Raw genomic sequence first — 22,772 nt, forward strand, 5'->3', positions numbered from 1 at the left:
AATAGTACCGTACTAAATAATCAGCCATCTAGGTTGATAACTGAACTTTTCTCTCATGGGACATGGGGTCTCCTGGGCCAGCATGGGCTCTTCTCCTCGGTCAGATCAGTACAGTAATATTGTTCATCATACAATAAGGAGTATAGCTCTAAGGAATAGGATGAGGATGGGAGGGGGTGATACATCAGCCATATTTTTTCATTTTTAAATAACCTTATAAATATTGTTTGGTATAATTAATTTTTATTGTATACTTACATTAAGCTTGTTTTCAGTAAAAAAAATATTTGTTACCTAATTTAGTCTAATTTTCTTTTGCAAAACCTATTAGCAAATTGTTCCATGATTTTCTCAAATAAGTGTGTTTCCTATTTAAGCTTATGTAGGGTTTCTTCTCAGGATGCTGCTAGATATCCCGATGTGAAGTCCTGAAGTTGCAGAGTAAAGCCCTGAATATTTCCATGCTGTATTTATCAGATGTGGAGTTGCAAGCACAGTCATCTACTAGCAAATTAGCTACAATAATTTTAATTCAGGAGCAGATAACAGAAAATTATACTCAGAAGTCATTATTACGAGTTGTAGAACTTAATTAATTGTGCACTTAAGCATGATATTTTCAGCTCCACCTTTCTAAGTTGAATACATTAACACTTTTTTTTAAACTAGCAAATGTAGATTTCTTCCATAACTCTAATGTAAACCATGCTTTTAAATTTGTGTCTTGGTAGCAAGTTGGCACAAATGCTATAAACTACAGGTTGACCATAGCATGTGGCATACTTGCATATCTGCTTTTTACTTCTGGACAATGAGATGTATAAATATGCAGCATGTACTCTTGTGTTTTTTTTAGTTCTCACATTCACATTTCTGGGTAAATACAGAAGTTCTCAAAAATACAGTAGTCTCCAATGTTCTCTCTGATGTCTTTATTTCAAAGCACTTCATCTTTTGCAGTGACTTTCTTTTATCATCAGCCAGTTAGAATATCTTACAGTTACATCACATTTTTTTGCTCATTATACACTTTATGAATATGAAGGACACCTGTGAAAATGAAGACTAAAGTGCATTCTAAGGAAGTTGGAAATAACATATTGCAAGTGAGTAGATTATAGAAAACGGTACAAAATAGTATCCAAGTGTTTGGATGTGCTAGTTATAAGGAAGATACACTGTTAGGCAATGTTAGGAATTGAATCCACATCCCTGTGAGGCAACAAGGCTGAGCACCGAACCAAAGCCCAACATCACCATTAAGATAAATCTTTATATAAAAACCCCCTATACACATACAGTACTGTGCAAAAGTTTTTGGCAGGTGTGAAGAAATGCTGTAAACAAAGAATGCTTTCAAAAATGGAAGTGTTAATCATTTATTTTCAACAATCAACAAAATGCAGTGAATGAGCAAAAGAGAAATCTAAATCAAATCAATATTTGGTGTGACCACCCTTTGCCTTCAAAACAGTATCAATTCTTCTAGGTACACTTGCACACAGTTTTTGAAGGAACTCGGCTGGTAGGTTGTTCCAAACATCCTGGAGAACTAACCACAGATCTTCTGTGGATGTAGGCTTCCTCACATCCTTCTGTCTCTTCATGTAATCCCAGACACACTCGATGATGTTGAGATCAGGGCTCTGTGGGGGCCATACCATCACTTCCAGGACTTCTTGTTCTTCTTTAAGCTGAAGATAGTTCTTAATGACTTTGGCTGTATGTTTGGGGTCGTTGTCCTGCTGCACAATAAATTTGGGGCCAATCATATGCCTCCCTGATGGTATTGCATGATGGATAAGTATCTGCCTGTATTTCTCAGCATTGAGAACACCATTAATACTGACCAAATCTCCAACTCCATTTGCAGAAATGCAGCCCCCAGACATTAATGGAACCCTCCACCATGCTTCACTGTTGCCTGCAGACACTCATTATTGTACCGCTCTCCAGCCCTTTGACGAACAACCTGCCTTCTACTACAGCCAAATATTTCAAATTTTGACTCATCAGTCCAGAGCACCTGCTGCCATTTTTCTGCACCCCAGTTCCTATGTTTTCGTGCATACTTGAGTTGCTTGGCCTTGTTTCCATGTCGGAGGTATGGCTTTTTGGCTGTAACTCTTCCATGAAGACAACTTCTGGCCAGACTTCTCCAGACAGTAGATGGGTGTTCCTGGGTCCCACTGGTTTCTGCCAGTTCTGAGCTGATGGCACTGCTGGACATCTTCCGATTTTGAAGGGTAATAAGCTTGATGTGTCTTTCATCTGCTGCACAAAGTTTCCTTGGCCGACCACTGCGTCTACGATCCTCAACGTTGCCCGTTTCTTTGTGCTTCTTCAAAAGAGCTTGAACAGCACATCTTGAAATCCCAGTCTGCTTTGAAATCTTTGTCTGGGAGAGACCTTGCTGATGCAGTAGAACTACCTTGTGTCTTGTTGCTGTGCTCAATCTTGCCATGACATGAAACTGTCTTCCACAACCACACCTTGGTAGCAGAGTTTGGCTGTTCCTCACCCCGTTTTAAGCCTCCTACACAGCTGTTTCTGTTTCAGTTAATGACTGTGTTTCAACCTACGTGTGACATTGATGATCATTAGCATCTGTTTGGTATAATTGGTTGATCATACACCTGACTAGAATCCTACAAAATCCCTGACTTTGTGCAAGTGTACCTACAGTGGTGTGAAAAACTATTTGCCCCCTTCCTGATTTCTTATTCTTTTGCATGTTTGTCACACAAAATGTTTCTGATCATCAAACACATTTAACCATTAGTCAAATATAACACAAGTAAACACAAAATGCAGTTTTTAAATGATGGTTTTTATTATTTAGGGAGAAAAAAAATCCAAACCTACATGGCCCTGTGTGAAAAAGTAATTGCCCCCTTGTTAAAAAATAACCTAACTGTGGTGTATCACACCTGAGTTCAATTTCCGTAGCCACCCCCAGGCCTGATTACTGCCACACCTGTTTCAATCAAGAAATCACTTAAATAGGAGCTGCCTGACACAGAGAAGTAGACCAAAAGCACCTCAAAAGCTAGACATCATGCAAGATCCAAAGAAATTCAAGAACAAATGAGAACAGAAGTAATTGAGATCTATCAGTCTGGTAAAGGTTATAAAGCCATTTCTAAAGCTTTGGGACTCCAGCGAACCACAGTGAGAGCCATTATCCACAAATGGCAAAAACATGGAACAGTGGTGAACCTTCCCAGGAGTGGCCGGCCGACCAAAATTACCCCAAGAGCGCAGAGACGACTCATCCGAGAGGTCACAAAAGACCCCAGGACAACGTCTAAAGAACTGCAGGGCTCACTTGCCTCAATTAAGGTCAGTGTTCACGACTCCACCATAAGAAAGAGACTGGGCAAAAACGGCCTGCATGGCAGATTTCCAAGATGCAAACCACTGTTAAGCAAAAAGAACATTAGGGCTCGTCTCAATTTTGCTAAGAAACATCTCAATGATTGCCAAGACTTTTGGGAAAATACCTTGTGGACTGATGAGACAAAAGTTGAACTTTTTGGAAGGCAAATGTCCCGTTACATCTGGCGTAAAAGGAACACAGCATTTCAGAAAAAGAACATCATACCAACAGTAAAATATGGTGGTAGTAGTGTGATGGTCTGGGGTTGTTTTGCTGCTTCAGGACCTGGAAGGCTTGCTGTGATAGATGGAACCATGAATTCTACTGTCTACCAAAAAATCCTGAAGGAGAATGTCCGGCCATCTGTTCGTCAACTCAAGCTGAAGCGATCTTGGGTGCTGCAACAGGACAATGACCCAAAACACACCAGCAAATCCACCTCTGAATGGCTGAAGAAAAACAAAATGAAGACTTTGGAGTGGCCTAGTCAAAGTCCTGACCTGAATCCAATTGAGATGCTATGGCATGACCTTAAAAAGGCGGTTCATGCTAGAAAACCCTCAAATAAAGCTGAATTACAACAATTTTGCAAAGATGAGTGGGCCAAAATTCCTCCAGAGCGCTGTAACAGACTCATTGCAAGTTATCGCAAACGCTTGATTGCAGTTTATTGCTGCTAAGGGTGGCCCAACCAGTTATTAGGTTCAGGGGGCAATTACTTTTTCACACAGGGCCATGTAGGTTTGGATTTTTTTTCTCCCTAAATAATAAAAACCACCATTTACAAACTGCATTTTGTGTTTACTTGTGTTATATTTGACTAATGGTTAAATGTGTTTGATGATCAGAAACATTTTGTGTGACAAACATGCAAAAGAATAAGAAATCAGGAAGGGGGCAAATAGTTTTTCACACCACTGTATATGAATTGTTGCTGGTTTGAAGGCAAAAGGTAGTAACACCAAATATTGATTTGATTTAGATTTTTCTTTTGTTCGCTCACTTTGCATTTTGTAAATTCATAACAATAAACAAATCATTATTTATATTTCTGAAAGCATTCTTTGTTTACAGCATTTTTTCACACCTGCCTAAAACTTTTGCACAGTACTGTATACTTGACAAAATCTGTTGCTTCATGTACCATTATCAACTTCTGCTGTCCTAGATAGATAAACAGTTAGATAGACAGAAACAAATATTAGACAAAAACAATATTAAATTAAAGAGTAATAAAAATGCAGGTAAAAACAGACAAAAACTTTGAATTGTCCTGGCTAATTATATCATTTGATTGCCAGAATATGGGACTCAGAGTAACAGCTACTGACTGTCCTTGTCTGTGCACCCCACTAACATTCAGGTTGTACAAGTGAATATTCACAGTAATGCATGCTTCGCCTTAATTACCACTGATTTAAAACTAAATCTCATTCACGGTGACTTCTCCTGGATCAGTTGTTGGCAGCTGCAGTCCCAGAGCTGCTGTTTTAGACTATTCATTAACTTAATTGTTTTAATCATTACCTCATTTGGACATTTTCAATATCTTGTAGTTGATTTCGAAAGTACAGCCACTTTAGGTGTGTGATGAGCTCCAACCTCGAGAAGCTGTATTGTCAGCCACACTCTATTCCATCTGAACTTGTTTTTCTTCAGAATTGGTTTTACTTATCATGTTTACCTGCTCTTAATAAATTAATGGTACAGCAAGGATAGCAAGTTCTTCCTAAACCATAAAACCTGAAATTGCCTGGTCCGACCTGTTTTGTCTTGGTAGAGTTTTATATTACTCTGCTTTCCCCTTTTGTATTCTTTAATGTGTAGCCTTTGTCAGAATGCCTCAAATCCCATAGACTTACTACTGTTTCTAAGGCACTGTACTTTATAACTTCTCCCCATCTTCCCTTCTACATCTATAACCTGAGGCAATTACATAGAGTAAAAGACAAGTAGGAGTCAATAATGTATTATTGATAATATTAATAAATTAATAAAAATAAGCAAAGTATAAGTGAATATTGGCAACCATACCACCTGATAAATGCTGATGAGTAGTTTCAGGCAGCACACAGACTTGTTAGTTGCTTAAATGTCTTTAGTTAAGTCACCATTTCTAGCTTTCTTCAGGACAGGCCAGATGTCTGTCTCAATGTGGCTGCTAAGCTGTGCTCTTTTGTGTGTTGTCCTTTTCATGGTAATGCTGAGTGAGAAAGGGAGCGGTAAAGCAACTGAATGTATACATTCTCCAGCTAGGTAGGTAGCTAGGCTTTCCTGTGGGGGGTTGATTGAGAGATTCCTGCAGAGAATTACTTGCCAAACTGGTTTTAGGCACTTCCTCCAACTCTGTCATAAAATTAACTTCCTGGGTCAATCCTAAGGACTCTTGGATTAGACATGAAAGCTGTGGAAGATAAGCCTCGACACAGACAAACACGCAGACTCAGAAGTCCCAAAAACACACACGTTTATTATTTTTCACAGTCCTCAGCACAACACAATGCACAAACCCACAATGTTCAATCCTTTCTCTTCTTCTCTCTTTCTTTACTGCCACCTCAATTCTTCTCTTGCAAGCTTTGTCCTCTGCCTCTAAACTCCAGCTCTTCAAATGGAGTGAGGCAAGCCTCTTTTATAGTACACCCAGAAGTGCTCCAGGTGCTCCCTGATCATATTTCGGCAGCACTTCCGGGTCTGGCGGAAGTGCTGCACACCAAGGCTCTGCAGCCTCCTGTCAGTGACCACAGGCCCCAGCAGGGTTGAGCTTCTAAGCTCCAAGCTCGTGGCCCCGATTCAAAACCAGGGGGCTGCCCTCTCGTGTCCCGGGGGAGGTACTGCTGTTGACATGATATCTCCCTGTGTCCTGACTGGGTAAGACCCCCGGGCCGTCTGTCACAAAGCAGATCAATGAAATAACACACAAATATTACATTTGCTTTGTCTGGCTAACAAATACAATACAATACAATTTTATTTTTGTATAGCCCAAAATCACACAGGAAGTGCCGCAATGGGCTTTAACAGGCCCTGCCTCTTGACAGCCCCCCAGACTTGACTCTCTAAGAGACAAGGAAAAACTCCTAAAAAAAAACCCTTGTAGGGAAAAATGGAAGAAACCTTGGGAAACGCAGTTCAAAGAGAGACCCCTTTCCAGGTAGGTTGGGCGTGCAGTGGGTGTCAAAAGAAGGGGGTCAATACAATACAATACACAGAACAGAACAAATCCTCAGTACAGTATAAAATAAAACATTTTTTAGAAGTAAAAAAAAATAAAAATTTTAGAAGTACAGAGCAGAATTTAAACAGTAGATGATATCACATAATAAGATTTGGATATTTTTAGAGTCCTGGAGACCTCATTCATCAAGCTGCTTTCCCCCATTTGGCCATTCCATGGCTGAAACAGTGCTGGGCCAGCCAATCCGATGAAAGGATCCCTCTTCTCCCACGATTCCTGCGATCCTCCATCTGGGATGACTTTACCTTAGGCAGGCCAAAACAACTTGGCAGGTGGTCCGTGGCACCAAGTGCCACATTTGAGTACCGAGAACAGAAACAGAATAGGTGAGGGTTAGTATCCAATTATAACTATCATGCTACTTATGTTTTAGTGCTAATGACTAACAACAGAGATGCAGTATGTACAGTTAATCGGCAGCTCTAGTCAGGATATGCTAAACTGAAGTAGTGAGTCTTCAGCCGGGATTTAAAAGCTGAGACCGAATGACATACAAAGTATTTGTCAACTTATATACAAAATTCACACCACAACATAATGATATTTTTATAGTGCTTTACTGTAGTACATTACAACATATTGCTTTGTTTGTTTGGTTTCTTTGTGTGGATTTCTACATGCTGTGTATATTTCTGGTAACAGATGATGGCTCATTTAATTTTATAGGAACTGGAAAGATGACATCAGTGCTTATTCTGAAATGAACTTTAAAATAAAAGCAAAACTCTTAAAAGAATGACACTTATTCAGAGTATCTTTGATCTTTTTCAGACAAAATCTGAATTTCAAGTTGAATTTTCTGTCAGCGACAATCAAGCGGTAAGAGGTCACTTTTTTTCTGTTGGCTATGGTATCTCAAGAGATTGTGTCTTGATTTCTTATGTGTTCTTAAGAATATAGAAAAAATGTAACTGGGTCTAATAAGAAAAGTTTATAAAGTGGTTGTGCTTATATAATAATAACAATAATAGCCTATGATAGACTGACACCACATTCAGGACTGTTTCTTGAACTACAGGATAGGCTTGGGTTTGAAAATGTTACTGCTCCTTCTTCAATAATAGTACTACTACTTATGATCAAAAATATTCTCAGACTCTCTTAATACAAAATGGGGTCACAAAAACCCAGAATCTAACCTGTTGTATTGCTATGGACTCACACTACGAACTATGACAATGTTAACTGCCAATGGCCAGCCGCAAACCTGCCAAACCTGGATCACACTGGCTCTCAGAAGCAGTTTCTTTATCAGCCTGATCTAATAGGAGACTCCCAGCCTTGGCCGAGACAGGTACTGCTTCTAAACACTGCTAGTGGAGAACTTCCTGGTGACATCAGTTGAGGTGTCTACTTAGCCCCACTATAAGGCACAGCACCACCACCCACACATCTGTCTGTCATAGACTTACTCATAAGAGACACCCACAGTCACACGAGATTGGGCTGGTTGCGTCAATTAACACTCACACAAGACCGGCTATTTGTGCCAATTAACATAACACACGTTTTATGGGAGGAAAACCGGAGTTCCTAGAAGAAAACCCAATTATGCACAGAATTCAAACCCAAACGTTGGGTCTATGAGGTAGCAGCACTAAATAATTCACTAAAATGCTACCCTTATTACATGAACAGCAGTTCTTTAATAAATGAATTATTTAGCTTATTTTAATAAAGTTAGTAGCAGTATTAGCAACATCAACAACATTATTTTTATTTATTGGGGCAATGCTATTATCTACAACAGGGTACAAAATCAGGATAAGTACAGCAAATAATAGAGCCTGCAGGATAGTGCAAATATAACACTCTGAGAGTAACAGACTTTGGTAGAGAACAAGACGTTTAGCAGCACAGTTACCACCAAGACTATGTGGGGAAAACTGACTCTGAAGAGTTAGTGAAGAAAAGCTGTTAGAATGTAGAAAGCTTAAGCAGTCTCAAGGTGTTTCACGAAAAGATTAGTTCTCAAAAGGCGCCAGGGAACACTGAAGTTCATTATGCACCTTGGGAGCAACATGAGAGACTAAGTAATGATTTTTAGAATGTCTTGAAAGAAAAAACAGAGCAGAAACACGGAAAAGGTGTGGGCAGTGTTGCTTAACAACGCAACTGTAATTTGCGCATCCTAGTCTTCTGGACTACATGGGACGGACATCATTAGCACCCTATGTTTTGCAGAGGTGTGGCGGCTTTTGTGTAGTTCCTTTTCCTAACTGCTCCTCACTCGCAGGACCACCATGTTGAATGCTCCAATGAGAAACACAGCAGTAGACTACCAGTTAGTGCAGACTTCTTGTTTCTGCAAAATAAGACTGAGGACTGCCTGCATCACCCTTAGGTGAATCCTGGTATCAGAGTAAAAAGAGATATGCACTGTAGTAGTTGTTTAAACTGTTTTACTTTTATGAAATAGAGTGGGAGTTTAGCCTCAACTCCTTCACAGTTGTTAGATCTGTTTTTACTTGTAAGCTTTGGTGACTTCTGTGTGGATTCCCCTATTACCTATGTGGTTTTCCTCCAGGAAGTCTGATTATTGCAAAAACTCTAAAGACAAACCATAGCATTAACTGGCAACTTTTAAAATGCCTGATATGAGTGATTAGGAATGTGTGTACATTATAAGTGAAACTGTGGTGGACTGAAGTTCCATCCAGATGTGGCCCTGTGCTGCTCAAATTGCTGCAGCTCTTTGATACTATAAATATAAAATGAATCAATGGGTGGACTTGGACAGTAAATTGAGTATATAGGAAATGGATGGATTCATATTTAAGTAACTTTTATTGTGATTGATTATACTTATATCCCTGATATCAAATAAAGCTTAGTTAACAAACAAAAGTTCCATTCCAAAGATTAGATCATGCTTGCACAGCTTTCACTTCTTAATTAATAATTTGTCTTATGACATATTTTTTCTACTTTAGAACCTTCAGTCTAGCATTTTTATTTTTATTTAATTTTTGGGTGACACATTTATCTGAGTAAACATGTAAGATGCTCAGTGCAATTTTTTACAACTCAGGGTCACACAGTGAGTTAGAGATGGGGATTGAACTAGCAAATGTTTGTTGTAAAGTCCAAGCCCTTAATCACTTTAGAGACTTCCACAGATATAAATGGGAATTAGTAATCCTCAAACAGGTTCATGGGATATTATCACATGTATAGTGTACAGTGAAATGGGATGTCTTGTGCAACCCTTTTGAGCTAAAATTCTGTGCTTTGATTTATGGCAAAGGGAGCTTCTTCAGGAAAAAGACCCTTGCTACATAGGAATGCAAAGTTTATGGTTAGAAATAAGCTTAAAAATTGCATTATATTCTTTATTTTGACAGAAACCCGTATAAGTCAATCTTCACATTAGATGACTAATTTTTAATAGAGCTTACCATTGTTGATGATAGTAATCTGTAATGTCTTTCTCTTGGTACTTGTAGGTCATCAAGGGCACAGTAAATATCCAAGTAGGAGATGTGAATGACAATTCTCCAACATTTCATAATCAGCCTTACAGTGTCCGCATTCCTGAGGTAAGACTGTACCACGTCTCCGATACTTGGGTGCTTTTGTTAAGTAGAATGTGATCAATCAGTGAATGGCTGCTGTTCATCTGAGTGTTATGTTAAAGACTCCCTCCATTATTGACAAATCTGACCAGATACTTTGATCTATATCTGTGGTCAGCCAATGTTTCTCCAACAAATGTGTATGCCACTTGTGTCCTGCTCCATGTAAATGCTATGTACAGCTGACCTGTCTAGTTGTTTGTTCTCATTCAGACGGACCCGGTTGGTCTTGAAGCATTAACCCTATTAGCCTTTATTGATGTTCTTAACAACTGTAAAAATTTCTCAAATTGTACTATGGTTTATAATTGTGTTTATAATTGCTAGCTAGTTTTCTCTACAGCTTACTGATGCAATGCTGAGTTACATTCGTTTTAAAAAATGGCTAAAATGTTGCCCATTTAAAATAAATAAATTAGCTTGACCAGTTTATAAGAGCTTTTTTGAAAGTGGGGTTAAAATGCATTTACTTATAGTCACAAATATGAATAAATGCTTATATATGCTTATAGTGTTGTGTCCATAAAGTTAGAATATTCCTCAATGGTTGTGGTAAACAAAATACTAAAGTGGTTTAAAAATCAAAACCTGCCATGTGCTGTCTAGCACAGATTGTTACTCTTTTAATGCTGAAGTAAAGCAATGAGCGACCAAAGTTAAGCAGTAAACAAGAATATAGGCACCATAGTCCTTATTTATTGACCTTGATGCAGTTAGTTCCTTTACAACCTGGAACTTTTGGCACATGTTCAACAATAGGTGTTCACAGCAAACAGTTGATTTTTATCAAAGCAGAGACTTGGTAACAATCTCAGACAACAAGTAATGAGTGTGATAATTCATGCAAAATTAAATTTTAGTAACTTCAGTAAGTGTTTAGTTTTTAGTACAATTCATGCTATTAACACAAAAGGAAAGGTGTTTAGTAGTATTTGGGAGCATTTACATGCATTAATTCTGCGTGGGTCTGTCATTTAGTATTTAAGTCAAGATCTCTAGTGAACAAAAACAAAAAAATGACTCATTCACTATCATGTGCAGACATTTTATTGAACCACCAGACATGTTCTGGTAGTATGATCACGCCTTTGCCAATTATGATGACAACCTTGCAATCTTAGCAACCACAATTCTAAAGATGCATCAGAGACTGAAAACAAACTTGAGAGAATGCATATCCTTAACCTGTTCTGCAGCAATCAAAAAAGAAGAAAGGACAATTGATAGGTAATGGAGGTTGAGGTCGGCTTCTCATGCAGTGAGATTTTACTGGGGGAAAAACAGAGAAATGTGCATGATGGTGCATTTTACTGTATCTCTGAGTGGAAAAATGTAGAATATCTTTTTTAAAACAAGCATGGTGCCCCTCTGTGGTGATGCAAACGAGAGACTGAAATAGTCTTGATTTTAGTGGACTGAAATAGTTTGCATGGAGTATGCTGCTGCTGAGGAAAAAAATATAAGTACACACAGAGGTGGGAAGGAGGCTTTTGGGAGCAGTATTCCTTATTTTCCTCCCAAAAAACACCCTTATACACCTCCAAAAATTTTACTGCATTCCACATTTCACATATGAGAAATTGCCTGTGAAATTAAGTTTTCATAAAAATTGTATATGAATAAAAAACATTCCTATTTTGTTCCTCATTACAAACAACAGAATCACTGGCAATGAAAGTGAAATGAAAGTTAAAATTTAAAGTATAATATTTTGAATATAGTTGAAAATAATTAAAATGGTAATTATTAAAAGCATTTAATATCTTTTTAAATACTATACAAAACTCAGAGACATTTGAAAGAAATTTTTAATAGGTGATGTCAAATTTCCATCTTTCTACCTTTAATTGCTTTGTTATTGTGTTACTAAAAAGCTAAGTGTTGTATGCCATGGTTGTATAAACATGTGTTTACTGAAAAAAAGCTTTAATAGTCAATATTTGAGTTCTTATCTGTATATCTCTCCTTGTCATGGTTGACTCAAGCAGTAGGAAGAATAAATACAGTAGAAAAGCTAGCAACTAAAAGCTGCAGGTGGAAAGAGAGGCATGAATACTGCACATCTGATAATTACAAAGCAAACTGAACTTTTGTGTTTTAATAAAGTTTCAATCCACATATCTTTGGTTTAAATACGGTGTTTAAGGAAAACTTGACTGTTTTCAACTGACAAACTTCTGTACTCAACTGTGTGTGGGCAGTAAATGAGATATGACATTGAAGTGCCATTTTTTACTGAAGACAACAAGCTTTTTTGTGCTCACTTTTGAAATTATGTTTCCAGAAATCTATACTTTTATGCAAAGTACTTCTGCACTTCATTATACAGTCTGGCCAAAAGTTTTGAGAATGACACAAATATTACTTTTCACAAAGTTTGTTGCCTCAGTTTTTATGATGGCAATTTGCATATACTGCAGAATGTTATGAAGAGGGATCAGATGAATTGCAATTAATTGCAAAGTCCCTGTTTGCCATGAAAATTAACTTACCCCAAAACACCCATTTCTACTGCATTTCAGTTCTGCCACAAAAGGACTTGCTGACATTATTTCAGTGATCCTCTCTTTAACACAGGTGAGAGTGTTGACGAGGATAAGGCTGGAGATCACTCTGTCATGCTGATTGAGTTAGAATAGAGAGGTTCAATTGTTGTGAAGAAGGCTTCAGTGTGCCCAAGAAAGTCCAGCTAGTGCCAGGACCATCTCCTAAAGTTGATTCAGCTGTGGGATCGGGGCACCACCATTGCAGAGCTTGCTCATGGATGGCAGCAGGCAAGTGTGAGTGCATCTGCATGCACATTGAGGCAAAGACTTTTGGAGGATGGCCTCGTATCAGGAAGGGCAGCAAAGAAGCCACTTCTCTCCAAGAAAACATCAGGGACAAACTGATATTCTGCAAAAGGTACAGGGATTGGACTGCTGAGGACTGGGGTAAAGTCATTTTCTTTGATGAATCCCCTTTCCGATTGTTTGGGGCGTCCAAAAAAAAGATTGTCCGCAGAAGGAAAAGGTGAGCGCTGCCGTCAGTCCTGTGTCATGCCAACAGTAAAGCATCCTTAGACCATTGTGGTGGATTGCCGGCTTCTTTCTCCGGCCCCTCAACCCCAGGCCGCCAGGAGGAGCTCTCCCAGCAGCGTGGACATGCCCCGAGTTCCAGCAGGGGCCTCATGGACTATGTAGTTTTTATACACAGCCCTGCTGGATACCTTGGGGGCCACCAGGCATCGCTGTAGGGGGGCTCGTAGGCTCGCATGTGCCCTATAACCCGGGAGTACGTCACGGTCAACGTGACAGGAAGAAACGACGTGCTCCCGGGTGAAGAAAAGGACTGTTTACCCTGACCCCGGAAGGGAAAAGGAACTGTGGACTGTTTGAACGGGAACACCTCCGGGTCAGGGTTGTATAAATGGACTCTGGGAAGCCCAGTACACTGAGCTGAGCTGGGAGGAATGGGTGGCAAAGTGTCTGGGAGTGTGGAGGATTGATTATTGATTGTTTATTATTGAGTATTGTGGAGAGGAGGGTGCTTTGTGCACGTTATTGTCCTAATAAAATATTTAAATTTGGACTTTTACCTGGTGGTCTGGAGTTGAGTCAGAGGGTTCAAGAGGACGGGCAAGGGCCTCTATCCATCACACCATTCATGTGTGGGGTTGCTTCTCAGCCAAGGGGGAGTGGGCTCACTCACAATTTTGCCTAATAACCCATCCATGAATAAAGAATGGTACCAAAACATCCTCTGAGAGCAACTTCTCACAACCATCCAAGAACAGTTTTTTTGACAAACAATGCCTTTTCCAGCATGATTGAGCATTGTGCCATAAGGCCAAAGTGATAGCTAAGTGGCTCGGGGAACAAAACATTGAAAGTTTGGGTCCATGGCCAGGAAACTCCCCAAACCTTAATCCCATTGAGAACTTGTGGTCAATCCTCAAGAGGTGGGTGGACAAGCAAAAAACCCACAAATTCTGACAAACTCCAAGCATTGATTATGCAAGAATGGGCTGCCATCAGTCAGGATTTGGCCCAGAAGTTGATTAACAGGATGCCAGAGTGAATTGCAGAGGTCTTGAAAAAGAAGGGACCACACTGCAAATATTGACTCTTTACATAAACTTAATATAACTGTCAATAAAAGCCTTTGAAACTTATGAAATGCTTGGAATTATACTTAACTCTGCCAGAGAAACATCTGACAAAAAGATCTAAAAACACTGGAAGCAGCAGACTTTGTGAAAACCAATACTTGTGTCATTTTCAAAAATTTTTGGCCACTACTATATTCCCTGCAAGCTGATTGACTCTGGTTTGGGCAGTCTGATAAGGTCAAAGATACTGTATTTGGAGATAGTGCTATACAAATTAGACAGTCACATGAAGGAGTGGCTGGCTGGCAAGAGTGCACAGCAGGAAGAGTGCCACTATGGTGGCACAGGACAGGGCAACCTTCTGCATCAAGTGTCTAGGAAAGAGGGAGAGAGAGCCACATGGGCAGCAAGAAAAGCTGCAAATGCCAGGGTTCTTTATGTCCTGTAATTGTCCTTCATGTCCAAATAGGCCAAAAAGATGGCCACCAACTGGGTGTGTGAGCAAGATGGTAATGCTAACCTATTTCAGGTGACCTTGGCCATATGTGTTGAAAGAGTGAGGACAAGGAAAAATACAGGAGGCGACAACATCACCTGGCCAACAGAGACTCAAAGTTGCATGGACTTTTTTAATTAGGACTATAGTGTTCCTCTAATGGTGGAACAAAAGGTTCAGGGTTGCAGAGATGCTGGAGCCAGCCTGTGACTGAAACCTACCACACAAACAGAGGTTAACTGAGTGTGCGACCAACTGGCAGGAGCAACGAAAGCATAGTTTAGAGAACAGCTTCCCAAACTGTGGCCAACTGGGGACTTTACTTTTTGTTCACAAGGTGCCTTCTAAAAATGACGTATGCTGGAGGTTAAAGATATTCTCTGCAAAACTATTAAAGTACAGGTACGCTGTTTTACCTAGAATTTGTCCCATTGACAGTACTTCACAGGGCATTGCAGAGATGCAAAACAGATACTTCCATGAGTGTATGAGTAGTAGACCCATTGTGAGAGCTGTCATATTTGTCAGTTTGAACTAATGTCAGGTTATTCAGCTTGCTTGAGTGTTTTATTGAGGCCAATACCCCAGACACATACAGTGCATCCAGAAAGTATTCACAGCGCATCACTTTTTTCCACATTTTGTTATGTTACAGCCTTATTCCAAAATGGATTAAATTCATTTTTTTCCTCAGAATTCTGCACACAACACCCCATAATGACAACGTGAAAAAAGTTTACTTGAGGTGTTTGCAAATTTATTAAAAATAAAAAAAACTGAGAAATCCCATGTACATAAGTATTCACAGCCTTTGCTCAATACTTTGTCGATACACCTTTGGCAGCAATTACAGCCTCAAGTCTTGTTGAATATGATGCCACAAGCTTGGCACACCTATCCTAGGCCAGTTTCGCCCATTCCTCTTTGCAGCACCTCTCAAGCTCCATCAGGTTGGATGGGAAGCGTCGGTGCACAGCCATTTTAAGATCTCTCCAGAGATGTTCAATCGGATTCAAGTCTGGGCTCTGGCTGGGCCACTCAAGGACATTCACACAGTTGTCCTGAAGCCACTCCTTTGATATCTTGGCTGTGTGCTTAGGGTCATTGTCCTGCTGAAAGATGAACCGTCGCCCCAGTCTGAGGTCAAGAGTGCTCTGGAGCAGGTTTTCATCCAGGATGTCTCTGTACATTGCTGCAGTCATCTTTCCCTTTATCCTGACTAGTCTCCCAGTTCCTGCCGCTGAAAAACATGCTTCACTGTAGGGATGGTGCCAGGTTTCCTCCAAACGTGATGCCTGGCATTCACACCAAAGAGTTCAATCTTTGTCTCATCAGACCAGAGAATTTTCTTTCTCATGGTCTGAGAGTCCTTCAGGTGCCTTTTGGCAAACTCCAGGTGGGCTGCCATGTGCCTTTTACTAAGGAGTGGCTTCCGTCTGGCCACTCTACCATACAGGCCTGATTGGTGGATTGCTGCAGAGATGGTTGTCCTTCTGGAAGGTTCTCCTCTCTCCACAGAAGACCTCTGGAGCTCTGACAGAGTGACCATCGGGTTCTTGGTCACCTCCCTGACTAAGGCCCTTCTCCCCCGATCGCTCAGTTTAGATGGCCCGGCCAGCTCTAGGAAGAGTCCTGGTGGTTTCGAACTTCTTCCACTTACGGATGATGGAGGCCACTGTGCTCATTGGGACCTTCAAAGTAGCAGAAATTTTTCTGTAACCTTCTCCAGATATGTGCCTCGAGACAATCCTGTTTCGGAGGTCTACAGACAATTCCTTTGACTTCATGCTTGGTTTGTGCTCTGACATGAACTGTCAACTGTGGGACCTTCTATAGACAGGTGTGTGCCTTTCCAAATCATATCCAGTCAACTGAATTTACCACAGGTGGACTCCAATTAAGCTGCAGAAACATCTCAAGGATGATCAGGGGAAACAGGATGCACCTGAGCTCAATTTCGAGCTTCACAGCAAAGGCTGTGAATACTTATGTACATGTGCTTTCTCAATTTTTTTATTTTTAATAAATTTGCAAAAAACTCAAGTAAACTTTTTTCACGTTGTCATTATGGGGTGTTGTGTGTAGAATTCTGAGGAAAAAAATGAATTTAATCCATTTTGGAATAAGGCTGTAACATAAAAAAATGTGGAAAAGTGATGCGCTGTGAATACTTTCCGGATGCACTGTATGGTATGTCAATTTAATCTGTTTTGATGAGGGTTTTAGAGCTGTAAGAAAAATGCATGAAGAGACAAAATTATGTTAAGCAGCACTCTTTTTATTTTTTTAAACCTAACAAGTCTAACAAATGAAAAGAGATCATTCAAATTATCAACCTTGTTTGTTTAACTTATAGCTAATTTATCTTACCCAGATACATTTGGTTTCCATTTCAAGCATATGACTTAATAGTTGGTTTCAGATTCCCATGACACTTTGTGTGAAGAAGTGCTTCCTTGATTAAGTGTTAAATACACTGTACTTAAAGGTTTTCTACTTTTCCTCTGTTTCAATCCCCATTATGGCCAACTAGGCATCTGAGATCTACAGAAAGAGTGAGAGTACAAAGAAAGAGAGAGATGGGAGATTAAATAACTGCTCGTGCATTGCTTAGTGGTGGGCATGTTGGTGAACCACCCAGTTTAGCCTGGTCTAAGGTGCTAAGAGGGGTTTCTCAATTCTGCTTATTTGTGCTCTTCTTTTTGTGCATGGGGAATGACTTGAGATAAAGGTTTGCATGAATGCTTTGCTTTACTCCAGATACCTTTCATACATTAATGTATGTACTATATGCCCTTCATTGATCATATAATGCTTATAAAAGCATGAGTGGGTAAAATGATGTCCCATCTGCTACGGCCTTCTTTTGTTCTACAAGTTCTGTAAAATCTCATTAAAAAGTCATCTCTGCAAATGAGCAGTTTCATTGCATCTCACACTGTACATAATGATATGAAAACCTTAGTCTCAAGTACACAACTGTATGGAGACAGCCTAACAGTGTTGTTGAGAAATGGTGCAGCTGGCTGTAAGAAAAAATGCAGCAATTGTAAACATGGTGCACAGATTGAAAGAGAACTGTACTAAAATATAATTTTACAATTGCTATTAAACATTAAATGATTATCTAGCCACACAACTATAATGATAACACTGAAGTATGGTGTGGGTCTTGGGATGATTCCCTCTTTGAAAAAAATGTGATGTCACTGTCCAGGTTATACTGTAAATGACAATGTATGGGCCAGCAATACATTCAATGTCAAAATTGCTTTTATATAGGAAATGGAAAGTAATGCATATTGATACAAGAGAATTAATAAAATTATTGTTTTGTCTTGGTAGAGTAATACATTACTCTACTTTCCCCTTTTGTATTATTAATATGTAGCCTTTGTCAGAATGCCTCAAATCTCCCAGACTTACCACTGTTTATAAGGTATTATATAGTATACTAGCTGATTACCCAGTGGCTTTGCTCACTGAGTGCAAGGGAAAAAAATAAAATGTAGTATTTATAAAATAAGTCTGTTAATTGCCAATTTTATTTTTCAACAAATAAAGAGCATTTACAGTAACATAGAAATCAATATAAACATTATTAACATCATTATCATATGAGAATATGAATATATAAGAAGCACATTGCATATAAATATAAATTATTAAACAGTAAAACCTTCTATAATACGCTACCGTGGCTGTTCGTTTGTCTGTCCAGGATTTTAAATCACCAGCAGCTCGCAAACCGTTTCACCTATTGACTTGAAATTTGGTACACATTATACTACGTGACGTCTACTATCCGCTTTCGGGGTGATGATTTTATTACTCTTTTTACTTTTATTTTATTTTATTGTAGAATCAACTCTCGGCAGCACGCACACAGCCGCCGTTCTCATTCCCTACCACCTTGCATTCTTGAGGCAGATTGAAGACTTAAGTGCCAGATTAAGTGAAAGGTTAAAGAAAACGTCCTAAGTAATTGCAACACAAAAACTAACTTAATCAGTTTTAACATGAAAAGATGCCGATGAAAGAGGAGCAGCGGGTCGCTAGAGTGGAGTAAAGAAGAAATGCTCAGGAAGCAGGATGTGCATCAACCTCTGAGCAAACGCATGCTAAATGTACAGAGAAAGAGGACGAATACTATGAATGCTCAAGTCAAGTGTATGCAGTGTGCCGTTACTGGTATTTTGATAAAAGAATCTGAACAACATATAAAAAGCGTATAAATTATTAAACAGTAAAACATTAACATTTAAGAAGTAAAGATACATTGAGTACAACTGAAGTGCTTTCGGGTATACTATATTTTTTGTTTTCCCATTATGTGCATAAATGTATACATTTTTTGGTGTACCTACGCGAGAACACACGACATATAACTGACCGTGGGAGAAGCATGGATTTTAAACATGCGTTGAGTTCATCTGCTGGTGTCCCTCGTGGAATAACTGGTAATGTTTGATGAAAATCTCCTGCAAGTAAACTGACAGTACCTCCCATTATTTTAGTAGGATCTCTGAGATCTTGCATTGTTCGGTTCAAGGCTTCATAAGCTCTTTTATGTGCCATGGTGCACTCATCCCAAACTATTATCTTTGAATGTTGCAAGACCTTTGCCTTTCCAGAGCCCTTGCGTATGTTGCAATTTGGATTTTTGTCGTGAGCGAGGTTTAATGGTAATTGCAATGCCGAATGTGCTGTATGGCCACCATCTAATAATTTAGAAGTGATTCCCCATGACGCTACAGCCAGAGCTATGTCACCATTCGCTCTCTCGGCAAGAATCAGGTTTATTAAGAATGTTTTTCCTGTTCCTCTGTGGTCATACGTAATTTCCGTTTCAAACGCTCATACGTAATTTCCGTTTCAAACACGAAAAGAATTTTATATATATAGTTAACTTCTCCCCACCTTCCCTTCTACATGTATAACCTCAGGCAATTAGGTGTAGTAAAAGACAAGCAGGAGTTAAGTTACCACTTAAATAATGTTGATGTGTAGTTTCAGGTGGCACACAGACTTGTTAGTTACTTCAAATGTCTCTAGTTAAGTCGTCATTTTGTGGTCAGCTTTCTTCAGAACAGGCCGCATGCCTGTCTCAATATGGCTGCCAACCTGTGTTCTTCATTGTGTTTTTCAGTTCATGGTGTGAGATGCTCCTTCATCAGATGTTAGTAAGAGAGAGAGTGAGGTGAAGCAAGCAAATTTATAGCTTTTTTTTTTGTCCAACCCCTAGAGCCACTAGGACGTCATGGTACTTAAAGGCTTCTGATACAAGCTAGTTCCAAACAGCCATACTTCAGACCAATGTGGTGTCACAGGTGGCTGGGTGCGGTCAGCAATCAGCCGCCTATTTAAGGAGCCGCCTCCCTGCAATCAAGGCTGGAGTCGGGTGAGGAGGAAGACAAGGTCGGTGCAGAGGAGGCGAGGAGAGGCCCAAGTGAGAGTGACGTGAGAGAGAAGAAGAAAGTGGCTGTTGAGAGCCTGGACTTTGGGAGACTGTGGGGCTTGGTGGCGGTGCACTTAGTGACTGTAAATAATAATTGTGAATAAACGTGTGGTGATGGCTGAATCGGTGTCCGTCTGTGTATGACCGGGCCGTACTATTTCACAGTGGGAATAGAACACCTTCACACCTGCCCTCCAAACCATATGTTAAAGTAAAGCTTGGCAGGTAGGCAGCCTGGCTTTCCTGTGGGGGTTGAGAGAGAGACTTTAGCAGAGAAACACTTACCAAACTTGTTTGAGGCACTTCCCACCAACCCTGTCGTAAAATTACCCTAACAGGGGGGAAGGGGTTCTTAAGCCATCAAACCATTGTTGTTATTATTAATAATGTAACACTAATGTTACATTGCTTTGTCTAAGTTACAAATAAAGACATACAAAATATTTATCAACTTGTATGCAAAATTTCACATCACAACACTTATCATTTTAAAATAATTTAATAATAACTTATTAAATGTCATCATCCATCCATGTTCAAACTTGCCTCGTCTACCTCCAAGCAACTCTGAATGAAAGATAAAAAAAATAACTGCGGATCGGGTGACTTGTTAAATCTGGCCACCTTTACTTCTACACAATCATTTTTCATTGTGCAGTGTACAATTTGCTATTAATAAATCATAGCCATGACATGAACTGATTCTGCTAAAAGTTATTCAGATGTAATCCAGTAGCATAATGGTAAAGTATACAGTATGCTGCCTTGTTTAGCATAAATTAACTCTAATTCCTTACAATTTCCAATAAATTAGCACCATTGTTGACAACAGATTTCTCAATCCTATCAATACGACATTATTTGGAAAAAGCTAAATTATGCCTACCAGGTTATAAAACGAACCCCAGCCTTTGGTCACAATTGCTCATAATCCTATTTCTGGAGGAAAACCGCTTGTTTCCTTAAAGTCTATCATAAGCTGCTGGGAGTTTCAGATACTGTAGGCCTGATCTTTCTTCCTTCATAATTTAAAAAAGGAAATCAAAAAAGAAATATAAAAATGACAACTTGTTATTGGTGTAAAATGCAAACACGTTGGTAATAAAGCACCACAGAAGTATTATTTGAGCTAGTACTTTCAGGTAGTCTTTAATCTTTTTTGATTCTTGTCAGTTTATACTGTGAAAAATATTATAATGTTGATAAAGGAAGATAAAAATGATTTACACCACCTGTGATCTGAGATGTTTCTAGTGACAGGATAATGAATAAGCAATTCTATTTTTCCCCAGTTTGTGATTGGTTACATCTTATTCTTTTATGTGCAAAATACTTGTATCCCCAGGACTGTCCATATTTTTAATAAGTAATTATGAATGTGTTGAACCTGATACACTGAGTGGCCCTGCCTTTTGAGAACAAGTTTTAAGACAAAATCAAAGTGCCTCAACAATGCTTTAAAACAATGAAAAAGTATTAAAATAAGATACATTTGCATCCTGATATTGTGAATTGAGAATTTTTAATAAACCATTACAGGTAAATACAATTCATATAAGAGGATGAGGTTTCGTTACAATGTCTTAAAGAGATTACCTATATATACGTGCAGCTGGTCCAGAAGATGTACTTGAGCTGTGATCCAACAGTGCCGGCTATTGTGTGACCATATCATGGCTCAGTAAGTGTTGTTTTTATTGATATTTATAAATTCAGCTCCATTTATTTTTGTAAAGTGCTCTTCACTAAGCATAGGCTCAGACTGCAGTATTAGAACAGCGTGCTTGATGTGGTCCTGGGTCTGTGCGGGTTTTGCGTGTTCTCCCATGGTTCAGTGTGCTTTCATTGGGTCCTTAGGCTTTCTCCCACATCCCAAACACATGATAGGTAGATAGGATCAGTGTGTGTGAATGACTGTGTGGTGAGTCCCAGAATGTGCTCAGTGATGGGCTGGCACCAGTTGGGATTGGGTTTTATTTATAATGCTGCTTAGTAATGGAATAAATGAGTTTGGTACATGAATGAATAGATGAATAGGAATCATTGATAGAATACTCTACATAACAAACTGCACACTCTTGTTATAGATGTGTGTATTTATTTATTCATTTATTTTTATTTTTTTATTTGAGTGCTTAATCTTTAAAAATTCTTAGGGAGACTATTCTAATATAATCCGCTTATAATTTGCATTATAGATAAAGATGTAGTATTTAAAAGAAGTAAGGGGCAATTTAAAGGTTGTTTTATTTCTCTGCAGTGGGGAATGCTAGCAGTAATTGACTGCTGTAAATAATTTTAAGTGGCTTAATGAGGAAAAGGAATAAAAAGAAAGAGCTGCTTTTAATACCACCAAGCTAAGCTTTGGGAGCAAATCGCTTCCCTTAAAAACTTGATTTCACTGCACTATATGCATACAGTTTTTTTGTTTTTTTGAAAATATTTGGACCTTAAGTCCCAAACACCAGAAAACATTGTGTGACTTTGAGAACTATAAGTTATGGATAGCAGTTTGACTGTGATTTGGAATATGTTT

At 39.1% G+C, this 22,772-nt stretch overlaps 1 protein-coding gene across 4 annotated transcripts in view; it reads left to right on the top strand.

The window, feature by feature from the left end:
* The window catches only part of cdh23 (cadherin-related 23), a 1,336,251-nt gene that overhangs the window by 355,711 nt on the left and 957,768 nt on the right, over nucleotides 1–22,772 (top strand). For all 4 annotated transcript variants that reach the window (XM_051923904.1, XM_051923901.1, XM_051923902.1 and 1 more), the window contains exons 5-6: nucleotides 7,389–7,436; nucleotides 10,064–10,156. In XM_051923904.1, coding sequence (XP_051779864.1) covers nucleotides 7,389–7,436; nucleotides 10,064–10,156 — 141 coding nt within the window. The remainder of the gene's footprint in view (nucleotides 1–7,388; nucleotides 7,437–10,063; nucleotides 10,157–22,772) is intronic.

This window comes from Erpetoichthys calabaricus, chromosome 2 (genome assembly GCF_900747795.2).
Source record: "Erpetoichthys calabaricus chromosome 2, fErpCal1.3, whole genome shotgun sequence".
In the NCBI taxonomy this organism is placed as follows: Eukaryota; Metazoa; Chordata; class Cladistia; order Polypteriformes; family Polypteridae; genus Erpetoichthys; species Erpetoichthys calabaricus.